At 36.9% G+C, this 16866-nt stretch overlaps 1 protein-coding gene across 1 annotated transcript in view; it reads left to right on the top strand.

Annotated features, from left to right (window-relative positions):
• The window catches only part of LOC104988513 (serine/Arginine-related protein 53), a 239406-nt gene that overhangs the window by 1164 nt on the left and 221376 nt on the right, over positions 1 to 16866 (top strand). The window contains exons 2-3 of the mRNA XM_010839861.1: positions 11778 to 11973; positions 12264 to 12389. Of these exons, the coding sequence (XP_010838163.1) occupies positions 11780 to 11973; positions 12264 to 12389 (320 nt within the window). The 5' untranslated portion in view covers positions 11778 to 11779. The remainder of the gene's footprint in view (positions 1 to 11777; positions 11974 to 12263; positions 12390 to 16866) is intronic.

The raw sequence follows: 16866 nt of genomic DNA, 5'->3' as shown, positions 1-16866 counted from the left end.
CTCCCCCCACCCCCCGCCGGCCCGCCCAGAATTAGCAGTAACTTACTTGTGTTTCAACTGATTAGGTACTAGGTAGTTAAATAAAAGTGTTTCATGTTGTCACAAAAAAGTTTTCCAGTTGTCGTCTTTGGACTTAGCCATAAAAGCTCTAAGTGAGGAAGATATGCGGTTTTTGGGTTTAAGGATTATAGCAGATATGACAGGTGCAGCCTCCTGGGGAAACTGGGTATCCTTTGAGAGCCCCTTTAGCTCTAGAGTCTATAAATATTCACTTTCTTTGCAGACAAAGATTTCCTGCTAAGTGGTAGCACTTTATTACTGTATGTTCTTCAGTAAGAGGGCTAAAAATGTTTGAAACTGAAATAAAGGCAGCTGGCACCTACCAGCTTGGCTAGTCTTCCTAGTCTTACTAATTGGCCTTACCAGCTTGACTAAGCAAACAGTTGTATTATGAGTTGGAAAACTTCTCTAATAAGATTGTTATATTAGATGTATTGGTGTATTTTCCACTTTTATTTTCAAACCATTGGGAAGAAATTCCTATGACTGATAATGCTTTAATGAAAAAAGATGCCAGTCTGCAAATTTTTAGTTGTGCTGGGAGGAATGTTTTAACAATTCTGTACCTCTTGAGATTTGCTTTATTTTGCTCATTCAGCTAGAATTTTACCTTAGTTGTTTTATTGCCTTGGGTGATTCTGTACTTGTTTGTGGATTTCTTCCTATGTTAAATGATGTTAACCCCATTTTTACTTTACACCTTTGAGGTGGATTTCCCATTGAAATGACTGTTCCTCCCCCTTGCCCTTATTTGGTCATGTGTCCAAGATCAAAAAGATTATAGTTTGATAAACTAAAGAATGAGTAGTGGTGAAATAATTATAAAATGTCATGTCCTTTAGGAATATTTGTTCTCTCTAACTGCCTGCTTTCTGAAAAAGATAACTGCTTACTTTACCTTATTGATGACCAGACAAAGGAACTACTTGTGTATGCCTTTAAGCTCTCTTTTGAATGACGCATTTTGGCTTCTACATCTTCAGTCAATCACCTAAACTTTACAATATGATGATTTTGTAAATTGATGTCCTACTGTAGTCATTATTGTTATAGCTTCAATTCTGTAATGGGAGTTAGTTGGATATGGTTTATTACCATGAAACTGCAACCAGGAAGTAATAGAGACAAGTGAGAACAGAAAACTGAGAGCCTTCTCTCCCTATTTGCCTTTTCTGCTTACAGATGGATTGAAAAAGTGTTAGGTTCTGGGACTCCTAAAAATCTATGCTCAATTTATCTTTGCTCTTACTGGAAAGAGCTATTAATGCATCTTGCCATGTGTTATACTTACCAATGGAGTTAAATAAAAACAGTTCTTCCTTACTGGAAATGTGTGATATAATATAAATCAACCACTATGACTTGAATGAGCAAATTACATGCTAGTGACATTATGGAAATCCAGTGATAAGTATATAGGGTAGTGAGTAGGAATTCAGTACTGTCATTGATGAGAAGACAGTTTTTGGACCTACCTTTGATTTGTTCTTAGTGTTCAGTTCCTTTTCTGAATAAGTATTTGAGTTTATTTATAATAAAGAAATGTAATGACTTTTTGATTCTCTTATTGAGATTAATTATACTTTGGTGTGATTTTTTTGAAATGTAAATGCATCACCAGAAAAAGTATTTATAAATTTATGACTGATTTTTTAATCATTTTTTCATTTGGTTACTCTAAGGAAGGATTGTATATCTTCCATTAACTTTTCTGAGTTAAATGTAATCATTCTTCTAATATGGATGAATTACATTATTTGACATTAAAGAATAGAAAAATGTATACCCACCTCTCAGTCTCTTTTTTTGGTCATCAGCAAGATACATAATTAGATGTATTTCCTTTTCTTTTTTTCCTACTTCTTTATGCCTTATGTAGGTACTTAAGCTGGACGAAAATGTAGAATAAAAATGACTATAGGTACCTTAGAGTAGTAGGTCTCATGCTTTTTAGATTTAAGATCCCTTTACATGCTTAAAAATTATAGAGAACCCCACAGACTTTTATCTACATGGGCTCTATCTGGAAATATTGCCTTTCTAGTAATTAAAACAAAAATTTGAAGTATTTATTAATTAGTCCACATACAAATAACAGTAATAAATCCATTACTTGGTAACATAAATAACATATTTGATGTGAAAGATAGCTATATTTTCCAAAACAAAAGTGAAAAAAGTGGCATTATTTTTCCTTTCCAGACAGCAAATCTCTACTGTCTGGCTTAATAGAAGACAACTGGATTCTTGTATCTGCTTTCACATTCAGTCTATTGTGATGACTTTTTGAATGAATTATATGAAGAAAATCCGGATTTCACACAGATAACGCTGTTGGAAAAAATAGTATTTTAATACCCTTTTCAGATAATTACTTCCTTAATACTGTGCCATAACTTGACAGGTAGTAGTTTCTTAAACATTTGTTGCAATGTGGTATTTGAAACGATGTCAATGACCTTTTCATGCTCTGTTACATTAAAGTCTATCGGTTTGTCTCCTACCCTGAATGGATATTTTACTCATAACATGAGTCTGTGACATCGTACATTGGCTTATTGGAAAATACTGGTTCAGTGAGTTATGTGTAGCTTCTAAATATAGACAAACTTTTCATTATATAATTTAAAAATTCCAATTTGTTAATATCACCATTGACCTCATCAAAGAAATCTTTAAGTGCTGAGAAGTTGTCAGTCTCATGGTGACAAATACAAGTTATCCAACATTTTGATTTTTGTTTGAGCACTCAAAATTTTTTTGTGTTAGTATTATATTTTATTTTTAATCTATTTTTAAATTGGAGGCAAATTGCTTTACAATGTTGTGTTGGTTTCTGCCATAGAACAATGCATTATCAGTCATAATTATATATATTGCCTCCCTTACCTACCCTATCCCATCCCTCTAGGTCATCACGGAGTGCCAGACTGGGCTCCCTGTGTTATATAGGAACTTACCACTAGCTGTTTTACACATGATAGTGTATAAACGTCAATACCACTTTCTCAGTCTGTCTCATCCTTTCTTTCCTCTGCTGTGTCCACACGTTTGTTCTCTCCATCTGCCTCTCCATTCCTTCCCTACAAATAGGTTCATCAGTAACATTTTTCTAGATTCCATATATATTCGTTAATTGAGAGATCAGATTTTATCACTGGCAACAAATTGACAGTTTCCTTAAAGGATAGACTCCTTTAATTCATTCTTGAGAAAATGTCACATGCCCATGTCTGAATAATCACAGTCAGTTCTTTTAAATAGTGTTTCACAATAAAAGCAGCTAGTTCAACTTGTTATTCAGCTGCACAAATGTTTCCTCAAGATAACCTGTTGTTCTTTAGTTTCTGTGTTTCCTATTTCATCACACAGAATATTAAGATGTGTTCTCAAGGGTTGAAATTTATAGAATTAATGATTTTACTGCTTTATCAAGGACATACCTAAGTGAAACTGCCTTTCTTTAAAAAACAACAACAACAATTGTATATTGCAGTGAAGAATTCAGTGACTGTTAGTAGTTTGGTCCCATTACCTTGATTCCTGTTAAAGCACCAGCAATTTTGCCTACCACTGCTTCTACATCATCAGCACAAAAGTCAACACAGTAAAAAGGTAAATCAAGTTTTAGCGTCGTAATAAAACTAGTTTTGGCTGGTTAGATCCCTTCAGGTCTTAGGAATGACCTGGGGTCTACAGAACCGATTGGGAACTACTATTAAACTAGAATGTAAACTCCTTGAGGGCAAGGATTTTTCTCTCTTGTTCATTGATGTATTCCTTATACCTTGGCATGCTATCACTCTGGGACTTTTTAACCTATCTCAAGTGTTATTTCTGAATCTGGGTCATCTTTATTCACTCTGTCTTTCTGTTGGAGCACATCCTTCAATACCTTCCTAAAAAAGGATGAGCTTAAGGTATAATTGGAGCCCTTGCATATCTGAAAATGTCTTTATTCTGATCTCATATTAGATCTATGCTTCAGCTGAATATACATTCTAGTTTGAAAATGATTTTCAATTAAAACTCTGAAGGCAAGTCTCCATTGTTTGCTGTGTTGCTGCTGAGAAGCCCTATGCCTTTTACCATTTTTTACCTTTAGAAGTTTCTAGGTTCTTTGTATTTCTCGTTTCTGAAGTTTTATGAGGTATGTCAGGTATAGGTCTTCTCAAATTCATTGTCCCAGGGACTTAGGGCAATTCATGTCTTTCAATTCTGTAAATTTTAAAAATTATTCTTTGGATAGTTTTCTGTTTTCTATGCTCTGTTTCTTTCTGGAATATATATTAATTGGATATTGGACTTCCTGGGTTGATCCTCTTTTACCTCCTATTTTTTTAATCTTTTTGTTTCTACTTTTCATGAGCCCTTTGATAGTATCCTCTGACCCTATTGTGTTACTTACAACTTATTGTTTGTTTAAATTCCAAGATTTCTCTCCTATTCTATGGCTGTTCCTCCTATTCTTGTTTGGATCATCTTCTCATACATTTCTGAGGATAGTGTTTTGTTTGAAGTTTTCTTGCATGTTCCTGGCTTACTATGAGTTGCTTGTTTTTCTGCTTGGCTTCTGTCTCTTATGATGAAGAGTTTCATCATGTGATTTGTTTTCTTTTGTTGTATAATTACTAAAAAGTTACCAGAAGAAACCTTTGTAGAAAAAAGTTTACTGTGGGGAATTTCAGTGGTTAAGACTCCATACTCTTGCTGCTGAGGACACGGGTTTGGTGCCTGGTCAAGGAACTAGGATCCCACAAGCCGTGTGGCATGGCCAAAGCAAAAAGAAGTATTAAAAAAAAAGTTTGCTGTGTTTAAGGTTTGGGCTTGTTAACTGGTGGACTTGGTTTTAATATGGCTTCTTCCAGGTACTGTTTAGTTTTTGGAGAAAAGAATACTCTGAATTCTTGGAGCCAAGTACACACAAAGTGAAGTGAAATTGCTCAGTTGTGTCAGACTCTTTGCGACCCCATGGACTATAGCCTACCAAGCTCCTCTGTCCATGGGATTTTCCAGGCAATGGTACTGGAGTGGATTGCCATTTCCTTCTCCAGAGGATCTTCCCAACCCAGGGCTCGAAGCAGGGTCTCCTGCATTGTAGACAGGCGCTTTACTGTCTGAGCCATCAGGGAAGTCCACATAGGTGACAGTATTTACTGTTAGATGGTTCACTTAATCCCTTTAACTTTTAGTGGAACATTTCTCTGCCCTCTTTTCCTGTACCCCTGGACCTGGTGCTTCACTGTTTCATCATTTTTCTAAAATAAACCACCTATCCTTCTGGGAATGGGGAATAGCAGTCCCCCATGATGCTAAAGCTGAAACTCAGTGCTTTGGCCACCTCATGCGAAGAGCTGACTCATTGGAAAAGACTCTGATGCTGGGGGGGATTGGGGGCAGGAGGAAAAGGGGACAACAGAGGATGAGATGGCTGGATGGCATCACCGACTCAATGGACATGAGTTTGGGTAAACGCTGGGAGTTGGTGATGGACAGGGAGGCCTGGTGTTCTGTGATTCATGGGGTCGCAAAGAGTCGGACACAACTGAGCGACTGAACTGAACTGATCTGGTTGAATGGCATAGGGGACCTGAGCAATTACTTCTTTTATAGAATTTCAACCAATTCCTTTGTTTTTTAGTTCTGTGCCTCATTGTGCCTGCTGTGGTATCTGGTGTCTCAAATTCCTGATCCTTTCTGATTTTTGCTATGTGAATTGGCTTTTCTTCAATTGGAAATCTCTGCAGTTGCTTGATGTTCAGCATTCTTAGTTCTAAATCCTGCATCTGTTTTTTATTTGCTAAAAATTTGTTGACATATCTTGTCTACTGTTCCTGTAGTTTTCTCCTCTGGTCTTGTTTATCCTCTTTATACTTTTTTATCCTTTACTATAATGTTAGTATTTTTTAAACCAGGTAATAAATAAAAACCCATCTTAATTTGGTTATTTGCAAGTAGAGAAAATTCTTAACTGTTTAAAGATTGAAACAAGAAAGAAAGAAAAAGGAAATTAGAATGCTTAGATGATCAATATTATCAATTATATACAAATTCCTTAATGAAATACATATATACGTATATACATACATATATACATATACAGAGATATGTGGTTATATATGATATATAATGGCTATATGGATATAAATATGTAAATACATGTTATTGTTGTTTTTAGTCACTAAGTCGTGTCTGACTCTTTGCGACCCCATAAACTACAGTATGCCAGGCTTCCCTGACTTCACTGTCTCTTGGAGTTTGCTCAAATTCATGTTCATTGAGTCAGTGATGCCAGCCAACTGTCTCATCCTCTGTTACCTCCTTCTCCTCTTGCCCTCAGTCTTTCCCAGCATCAGGGTCTTTTCCAGTGAGTTGGCTCTTTGTATCAGGTGGCCAAAGTATTGGAGTTTCAGCTTCAGCATCATTCTTTCCAATGAATATTCAGGGTTGATTTCCTTTAGGATTGACTGGTTTGATCTCCTTGCAGTCCAAGGGACTCTCAAGAACTTCTGCAGCACCATGTTTCGAAAACATTGATTCTTTGGCACTGGCGCTTAGGCTTCTTTATGGTCCAACTCTCACATCTGTACGTGACTATGGGAAAAACCGTAGCTTTCACTGTGTGGACCTTTGGTGCTAAAGTGATGTCTCTGCTTTGTAATAAGCTGTCTAGGATTGTCGTAGCTTTTATTCCAAGGAGCAAGCGTCTTTTAATTTCATGGATACAGTCTCTGTCCGCAGTGATTTTGGAGCCCAAGAAAAAACCTGTCACTGTTTGCACTTTTTCCCCATCTGTTTGCCATAAAGTGATGGGACTGGATGCCATGGTCTTTGTTTTTTGAATGTTGAGCTTTAAGCCAGCTTTTTTCACTCCCCTCTTTTACTCTCATCAAGAGGATCTTTAGTTTATTATATACACACATTTAAATATATATGTATGTATGTACATATACACTGTATGTATATATAAGATTTCATAATTGTAGTATTTTGAGAGCTGGAGAGGATCATAGTGATCTTACATGAAGTGCAGTTTTGTTTTCAATGAGGAAACTGGCTTAGATGTGCTAGTGATTTACTGAACTTTTCAAAACCAAGTTTTTCCAATGTTCAGTTGAACTGTGATATGTTAGAAATGTGAACAGCTTTGAGGTTCAGAACTATATTTAAAGTCTAATTCTGGCTCCAGGTAAATAGCTTTAAGTTTTGAATTGAGTTACAACAGTGACTTTCAACTAGAATTGCATTATAGTCAAGGAAGGGATGGCTCACTTGGTTCTGAAAACAAAGCTGTAATTTAATGTATTGCTTTTTTTTAGAGTAATGATATTTAACTTAATTTAAATAAATATTAAGATGAAGTGTGAGATTTTTGTTTATCTGATTCATTAACTATCCTACCTATTAGGAAAGATGGATCTTGCTTTTATGTGACATCCAAAGATAGCTAATATCTATTTTAGTAAAAAAATAAGATTCCATATGAGAATCTAACTTTAAAGTAAGACAAGTAGGCTTCTTATCAGTTATTGTCTAAATATAAAAACTTTATATTCTATATGTTTTTTCTTTTGTATAGTAAATATACCATAGCCATATAGAATACAGTTAAAAAAGAGAAAAAAATTACCCAATTTCCTTACTTAAATATTTATCACTTGTCTTCATTTTTGCTTTTACTCATATGCATATATTTTCTTACATTGTGGTCTCTCTACATGCAGTTTTAATTGTATTTGTTTATTGTATTTGTTTTTGGCTGTGCTGGATCTTTGTTTCTGCAGAAGCTTTTCTCTTCTTGCAGTACATGGTCTTCTTATTGTGGTGACTTCTCTTGTTTCGGAGCACAGACTCTAGTGTGCTCAGTAGCTGTCGCTTATGGGCTCAGTAGCTGTGGTTCCCGGTTTCTAGAGCACACTCAGGGGTTGTGGGGCACGGGCTTAGTTGCTCCGGGGCATGTGGTATCCTCTTGGATCAGGGGTCAAACCCATGTCTCTTGCATTGGTAGGTGGATTCATTACCATTAAGCCACCAAGGAAGCCCTCTGTACATACAGTTTTAGATAATGCTACAATGAATATCTTCATGAATATATCTTTTAAGGAAAACTTTGCATATATATGCCTAGAAATAAGATTGCTTTGTCAAAGAAGCATCAACATTTTTAAAACTCTTTATTTAAATTGTTTAATTGCTTTCTAGAAGGATTTTTTCACCACTTTTATGGGTACTAGCAATGTGAACAGTTAGACTTCATTTTTGATATTTTAGTTAACAATACTTCATCAACTTTGGTACATTAGTTAACATTTCCTTTCTCATATTTTATGAGTTACATGATAATGGTGTATTGTTTCAGTTTGCACTTTGTTGATGATTAATGAGGTCTTATCCATTTGAAATTTTAGAATTTTCAGTTCAGTTCAGTTCAGTCTGACTCTTTGCGACCCCATGAACCGCAGCATGCCAGGCCTCCCTGTCCATCACCAACTCCCGGAGTCCATCCAAACCCATGTCCATCGAGTCGGTGATGCCATCCAACCATCTCATCCTCTGTCCTCCCCGTCTCCTCCTGCCCTCAATCTTTCCCAGCATCAGGGTCTTTTCAAATGAGTCAGCTCTTCACATGAGGTGGCCAAAGTACTGGAGTTTCAGCTTCAGCATCAGTCCTTCCAAGGAATATTCAGGACTGATCTCCTTTAGGATGGACTGGTTGGATCTCCTTGCAGTCCAAGGGACTCTCAAGAGTCTTCTCCAACACCACAGTTCAAAAGCATCGGTTCTTCGGCACTCAGCTTTCTTTATAGTCCAACTCTCACCTCCATACATGACCACTGAAAAAACCATAGCCTTGACTAGATGGACCTTTGTTGGCAAAGTAATGTCTTTGCTTCTTAATATGCTGTCTAGGTTGGTCATAACTTTCCTTCCAAGGGGTAAGAGTCTTTTAATTTCATGGCTGCAGTCACCATCTGCAGTGATTTTGGAGCCCAGAAAAATAAAGCCAGCCAGTTTCCCCATCTATTTGCCATGAAGTGGTGGGACTGGATGCCGTGATCTTTGTTTTCTGAATGTTGAGCTTTAAGCCAACTTTTTCACTTTCCTCTTTCACTTTCATCAAGAGGCTTTTTAGTTCTTCTTCACTTTCTGCCATAAGGGTGGTATCATCTGCATATCTGAGGTTATTGATATTTCTCCCGGCAATCTTGATTCCAGTTTGTGCTTCCTCCAGCCCAGCGTTTCTCATGATGTACTCTGCATATGAGTTAAATAAGCAGGGTGACAATATACAGCCTTGACGTACTCCTTTTCCTATTTGGAACCAGTCTGTTGTTCCATGTCCAGTTCTAACTGTTGCTTCCTGACCTGCATACGGGTTTCTCAAGAGGCAGGTCAGGTGGTCTGATATTCCCATCTCTTGAGGTATTTTCCACAGTTTGTTGTGATCCACACAGTCAAAGGCTTTGGCATAGTCAATGAAGCAGAAATAGATGTTTTTCTGGAACTCTCTTGCTTTTCGATGATCCAGCGGATGTTGGCAATTTGATCTCTGGTTCCTCTGCCTTTTCTAAATCCAGATTGAACATCTGGAAGTTCACGGTTCATATCCTGTTGAAGCCTGGCTTGGAGAATTTTAAGCATTACTTTACTAGTGTGTGAGATGAGTACAATTGTGTGGTAGTTTGAGCATTGTTTGGCACTGCCATTCTTTGGGATTGGAATGAAAACTGACCTTTTCCAGTCCTGTGGCCACTGCTGAGTTTTCCAAATTTGCTGGCATATTGAATGCAGCAGTTTCACAGCATCATCTTTCAGGATTTGAAATAGCTCAACTGGAATTCCTGGAGAAGGCAATGGCGCCCCACTCTAGTACTCTTGCCTGGAGGATCCCATGGATGGAGGAGCCTCGTGCACTGCAGTCCATGGGGTCGCTAGGAGTTGGACACGACTGAGCGACTTCACTTTCACTTTTTACTTTTATGCATTGGAGAAGGAAATGGCAACCCACTCCAGTGTTCTTGCGTGGAGAATCCCAAGGACAGGGGAGCCTGGTGGGCTGCCGTCTCTAGGGTCACACAGAGTCGGACACGACTGAAGCTGCAGCAGCAGCAACCGGAATTCCATCACCTCCACTAGCTTTGTTCATAATGATGCTTCCTAAGGCCCACTTGACTTCACATTCCAGGATATCTGGTTCTAGGTAAGTGATTATCACCATCGTGATTATCTTGGTCATGAAGATCTTTTTTGTACAGTTCTTCTGTGTATTCTTGCCACCTCTTCTTAATATCTTCTGCTTCTGTTAGGTCCCTGCCAATTCTGTCCTTTATTGTGCCCATCTTTGCATGAAATGTTCCTTTGGTATCTCTAATTTTCTTGAAGAGAACTCTAGTCTTTCCCATTCTGTTGTTTTCCTCTATTTCTTTGCATTGATTGCTGAGGAAGGCTTTCGTATCTCTCCTTGCTGTTCTTTGGAACTCTGCATTCAAATGGGTGTATATCTTTCCTTTTCTCCTTTGCTTTTCGCTTTGCTTCTTTTCACAGCTATTTGTAAGGCCTCCTCAGACAGTCATTTTGCTTTTTTGCCTTTCTTTTTCTTGGGCATGGTCTTGATTCCTGTCTCCTGTACAATGTCACAAACCTCCATCCATAGTTCATCAGGCACTCTGACTATTAGATCTAGACCCTTAAAAATACTTCTTACTTCCACTGTATAGTCATAAAGGATTTGATTTAGGTCATACCTGAATGGTCTAGTGGTTTTCCCCACTTTCTTCAATTTAAGTATGAATTTGGCGATAAGGAGTTCATGATCTGAGCCACAGTCAGCTCTCAGTCTTGTTTTTCCTGACTGTATAGAGCTTCTCCATCTTTGGCTGCAAAGAATACAATCAATCTGATTTCTGTGTCAACCATCTGGTGATGTCCATGCATAGAGTATTCTCTTGTTTTGTTGGAAGAAGGTGTTTGCTATGACCAGTGCGTTCTTTTGGCAGAACTCTATTAGCCTTTGCCCTGCTTCATTCTGTACTCCAAGGATAAATTTGCCTGTTATTCCAGGTGTTTCTTGACTTCCTACTTTCTATACGTTCCAGTCCCCTATAATGAAAAGGACATCTTTTTTGGGTGTTAGTTCTAGAAGGTCTTGTAGGTCTTCATAGAACCGTTCAACTTCAGCTTCTTCAGCGTTACTGGTTGGGGCAGAGACTTAGATTACCGTGATTTTGAATGGTTTGCCTTGGAAAGAAACAGAGATAAAAAATTTCCGATAGCTTGAACAGAGATGAAAATTTTACAATTTTCAGTTAGGAAAGTTTAACTGTAAAAGATAGTAAAATATCTTTTATCTTTAGAGAATGTGAGAATATAAGATTAGATAGTTGATCCCTAAACCAAGTATCATATAATTAATGATAAATGCAACTTGAACTATAAGAAAATTGTTGTAAGGAACCACCCTCAGGGTTGCCAGTTTTGGAGACATTTAAAAAAATTTAGGACGAGTTTACTTTATTCATAAATTGTGAAAACAGTAAACTGATAGTGCTAGAAGACTGTACTGGAGCTGTTTCACATGTCTTGTTAAGATTGGTACATTTAAATTTTACTTTACTAAGACATTTAAAATTTTTACAGATACAAAAAAATTACTATATTAAATTTCATCCATTGTTCCATTATGTTGGAAATAATTTTCTTTGAATTTAAACCTGTAGAAATGGGCCGCCGGTCATCAGATACTGAAGAAGAAAGCAGAAGCAAGAGAAAAAAGAAACACCGTAGACGATCTTCTTCCAGTAGTTCTTCAGATAGTAGAACGTACAGCCGAAAGAAAGGTGGAAGGAGATCAAGGTCAAAGTCAAGATCTTGGTCCAGAGATCTTCAGCCTCGCTCACATTCTTATGATAGAAGGTGATTTTTGTAATTTTTACTTACGTAGTAGCAAGAGTGACATTCCTTAGAATTCATATGGTTTTGTACTTTGAAATTTTATGGGTAAAATATTTTTCTTTTTGTAGTTATATATTTATGAGGTTTAAGTCTCAACAAAGATTTTATTTTGTTTTCTTCCAGACCTAGACCATAGGTCTTCATCCTTTGTCTATTCTTTGTAGATAAGCCTATAAACCAGTATAGTTCTCATAACATAGTATCTAGTAACATTTTGAAGGCAAGTAATATTTGATTATGTTCTTTTTCAGACGCAGACATCGATCAAGCAGTAGCTCTTCTTATGGCTCTAGAAGAAAACGAAGTCAAAGTCGTTCAAGGGGTCGAGGAAAATCATACAGAGTTCAGAGGTCTAGGTCAAAAAGTAGAACAAGAAGGTATGCCATATCAACTATTTACTGCTTTGTAACAAAATTTAGTGACTTAAAGCAATAATCATTTATTTTTCCCTCCATTTTACAATTCTGACTCAGCTTACCTGGCATTTCTGTTAGTTTTACCTAGGGTCACGCATGTGGTTGTAGCTTTCTGATAGCTTCATTGAAACTGGATGGTGCAGTGTGGCTCCATTCACGTATCTGGCATTTGGTGTTGGCTGTTGACTCAGCAGCAGGGGGTCGGGTGGGGGGTGGGTGCCTTAGTTTCCCTGTGGCTTTTCATCCTTTGATAGGAATGGCTGGGCTTTTTCGCATGATAGAGGAAGTATTTCAAGAACGTAAGAACAGAAGCTGCAAAATCTCTTAAGGTTTAGCCTTACAAATAATCCAGTGTATTTTGGAGTGACTGTGTCCCTGCTGAATTCATGTTGAAGTTTCAACCCCCAGTGTAACTGTGTTTGGAGATAGGGCCTTTATGGAGGTAATTAAAGTTAAACTCATAAAGGTGGGTGGGGCCCTAATCCAACAGGGCTGGTGGCCTTATAAGAAGAGAGAGAGAGATCTTTCTCTCTTTGAGCATACACTCAAAGGAAAGGCCATGTGAGACACTGAAAAAGTGGCCATCTACAAACCAGGAGGGGAGCCCTTATCAGGAACCAGATCAGCTGGCATATTGATCTTTGACTTTACGGCCTTTGTGAGATACATTTCTGTTGTTTAAGCTTCCCGGTATATGGTACTTTGTTATAGCGGCAGAACTAGTTAGTACCTGATGTCATTCCACTTGCATTTTCTGGCTGTGCTCAAGGGCCAGTAATACAGAGTGTAGTCTATCTGGAAAGAGTTGTATGTTTTGGGTAGTGCTAGAAGATATGGTTGAATAGGATGGGAACCATGGTAAGGAGGGCCCACCGTTTTTGAGAAGAAGAGTGTTAGGACAAAAACAGTGTTTTAGGAAAAGCAGTTTCTTTTGCGTAGTTTTGTATCCTGTTAGGCTCTAGTTTTGGCAGTATGTTAATTCGCAGCATGATTTTGTTTAGGCATAAAATTCTACAAGTCTCTCTGAATCTGAAGTTGGATAATAATAGTCAAGTCCAAATGTTTAGCTTTTCCGGCCTTGTACTACTACTTGGCCCCAGCCCCCTCTCCTTTGTACACACTCAACATGAAAGGAAGCCACTTTGTGTTACATGCCTTTTGTTCTCCATCCATGCCTCTGAGTTGCTTGGTTTGTTTATCTGAGCATGCTCTTTCTTCCAGTTTCTTATATTGTTTCCAATTTAAGTTTTCCTACCCCTTTAGTGTACAGGTCTGTTTAATCTTTAATTCTCTTCCTTAAATCATTTCTTAATTTTTACCTTTTCACTCCCAAGTCACATTTAATCCATCCTTTCTCATCCACCATCACATTTGACTCCTGATTCGTAAAAGTTGCATTATGAATATTATGTTGTTATTCTCATATATCGTAAACTCTTGCAGGGGAATCTTTTGGTACCAAACATTGCTTTTAGAAACTGATTATCAGAAAACAACTTCAACTGAAATTTCCTATCAGGGAGAACGGAAATAATAATCCATGCTTTTGTATTGTCTTTTTTAGTTTGTAGAGCATTTTCACATACACCTTATAAGTCAAACACAGTTTGATTTGGAAAATGCAAGCCACTGGGTTCCAAGCATCAGGCTTTTAACTTGGGGAATTAAAGGCTTATATAACTTTTGGAAGGGCTCAGGGAATTAGGGAAGCTATTACTGATTATTTTAGCCTGAAGTATGGAAGCTGCTTATTTTTTTAAGAACTTTTAAGAACTCTAGCTTTGTAGCACCAAAGTGTGTAGTTCTCAAGAAACTACTTACCTGGAGGCTGCTTCTCTTCTCAAGTATCTACCTGCAACTGCGTCCAGATGGGAATCTGGAGAGGTTAATTTCTTCTATTTTACAGTGCAAGGAAGGTCTGAAAAGAAATGGCAGTGGTGTCTAGTCAGCAACAAACTATCCAGCACACATTCATTTTACTACTGGTTTTGAGTTTTGTAACCCTGTCAGGCTGTCATGCAGGTTTATACCTGCATTTTGTATATGAGGAAACAAGTTCAGAGGTTTATTCAAAATAGCAATTTCTCAGTCTGTTGTATCTCTTATAATGACACTTACTTCAGCATATAACTGCAATAACCAAATAGTCTGGAGACGTTGAAAATCACTATGTTTTGAGAAAATACTTCTATCCATGTTTGATACATGACATAATTTTGGAAAATGTATTTTAAGACTTTGTTCTTCAAAATGTTTAAACTGAAAGAGTTTCTAGGTTAATCTTAATTTAACAAGAAAATTAGGCAACTCATTTCTTGAAAAGTTTAGTTAATTAAGGCTTTACTTTAAATAAAGAAGATGTAGGTACATTTGTTCCTCAGTATCTTTAGGAGATTGATTCCAGGACCTGCTGCCGATTCCAAAGTCTGAAGAGGCTTGGGTCCCATAGTGGCCTTCCCTCTCCACAGTTCTGCATCTACATATCCGGCCAGCTGCAGTTTAAGTACTGTAGTATTTATTCAAAAAAGATCTACAGTTCAAAAAATCTTCACAGTTCAAACCCACGTTGTTCAAGGGTCAACTGTAGTGAGTTTTTCAAAGAAAAAGTGTAGTACTCTGTGATTCTAAATTTTGTTAATGATCTCTGTGCTTTTTAATAAAAGAGTGATATCAGTCATGAGAAGTCAAATACTTTCACAAAACTTTGTTGTTACATGTCTAAAAAGTAATTGAAAGATGAAGCATGTTTTGAGGGATGGCAGGAAGAGAGAAGTCAAATATTTAAAGTTTGCTGCAAGTTTCCATGGATTAGTTATAGAGTAATTTGATGATTTTGCTTTTTAGTGCAATTTTTATGTTCTTCTCAAAGTACTCAAGTTGTGACATGTATCATATCACTTCCTTTTACAACAGTGAGAAGCCTACTGTTATTCACAGTATATTTACTTATTTCCTCAATTTTAGAATACACAGAATGTAGTTACAGAACTGCTTATATGTACCACTATAAAAAACAAACTTATCTCAAAGTAGAATTGCTGAATTTTTTTTGAGGTGCCTGTATCAATTTACATTCCCACCAAAGTACATCCTTGGCAACATGTTATTTGTTTTCTTTTGATTAAAGCCATTCTGACAGGTGTGAGAGGCTATCTCATTGTGGTTTTGATTTGCATTTTCCTCATGATTAGTGATATTGAGCATCTTTTCACGTGTCTGTTGGTCATCTGTATGTCTTTGAAAAAATGTCTGTTTGGGTCCTCTGCCTATTTTGTAGTCTAGTTTGTTTTTTTGATGTTAAGTTGTATGAGTTCATTGTATATTTTGGATATTAACCAGTTATCAGATATATCATTTGCAAATATCTTCTACAATTCAGCAGGCTGCCTTTTTGTTTTGTTGATAGTTTCCTTTGTTGTGCGAAAGTTTTTTAGTTTTGTGTAGTCCTATTTGTTTATTTTGGCTTTTGTTTCCTTTGCTCAAAGAGACTTGTCCAAAAAATATTGCTAGGACCAATGTCAAAAAAGCATACTGCTTCTTCTAGAAGTTTTATGGTTTCAAATCTTACATTTAAACCGTTAATCCATTTTCAGTGTATGTTTGTGTATGGTATGAAAAAATAGTCCAGTTTGATTATTTTGCATGTAATTGTCCAGTTTTTCTACACCACTTATTGCAGAGGTTGTCTTTCCCTTAGTGTATGTTCTTATCTTCTTTGTTGTAAATTAATTACCCGTGTAAGTGTGGTTTCATTTCTGGGCTGTCTATTTTCCACTGATCTATGTGTTTGTTTTTAGGCCAAACCTATATTGTTTTGATGATTATAGCTTTGTAATATAGATTGAAATTGGGAAGCACAATTCCTCCAACTTTTTCTTTTTTCTCAAGATTGTTTGGCTATTGAGGTTTTTTTGTGTTTCCATACAAATTTTTTGGATTGTTCTACTTCTGTGAAAATACCATTGGAATTTTGATAGAGATTGCATTGAATCTGTATATTATTTTGGGTAGTATGGATTATGTTAATTTTACACCCTGCTACCTTACTCAGTTCTTTTATTGTTTGAATTAGTTTTAGTATTGATTCTCTAGGGTTTGTCACATAGTGTCATATTCTCTGCAAATAGATATGATTTTGCTTCTTTTCCAATTTTTATTCTTCCGTTTGCTTTCTCTCATCTAATTACATTGGCTTTTACTTCCAGTAAAATATTGAATACCAGAGGAGGTGATATACATCCTTATCTTTTTCCTGATTTTAGTGTAAATGCACCTGTGCCCAGTCGCTAAGTCATGTCAGATTTTTTGTGACCTCAGTGACTGTAATCTACCAGGTTCCTCTCTACATGGGATTCTCCAGGCAAGAATACTGGAGATGGAAATGGCAACCCACTCCAGTATTCTTACCTGGAGAATCCCATGGGGATTTATTTATATG

Source organism: Bison bison, unplaced genomic scaffold (genome assembly GCF_000754665.1).
Source record: "Bison bison bison isolate TAMUID 2011002044 unplaced genomic scaffold, Bison_UMD1.0 scf7180017864135, whole genome shotgun sequence".
NCBI classification, from domain to species: Eukaryota; Metazoa; Chordata; class Mammalia; order Artiodactyla; family Bovidae; genus Bison; species Bison bison.
The sequence above is the reverse complement of the archived record's forward strand: the minus strand, read 5'-3'. Positions and strand labels throughout refer to the sequence as shown.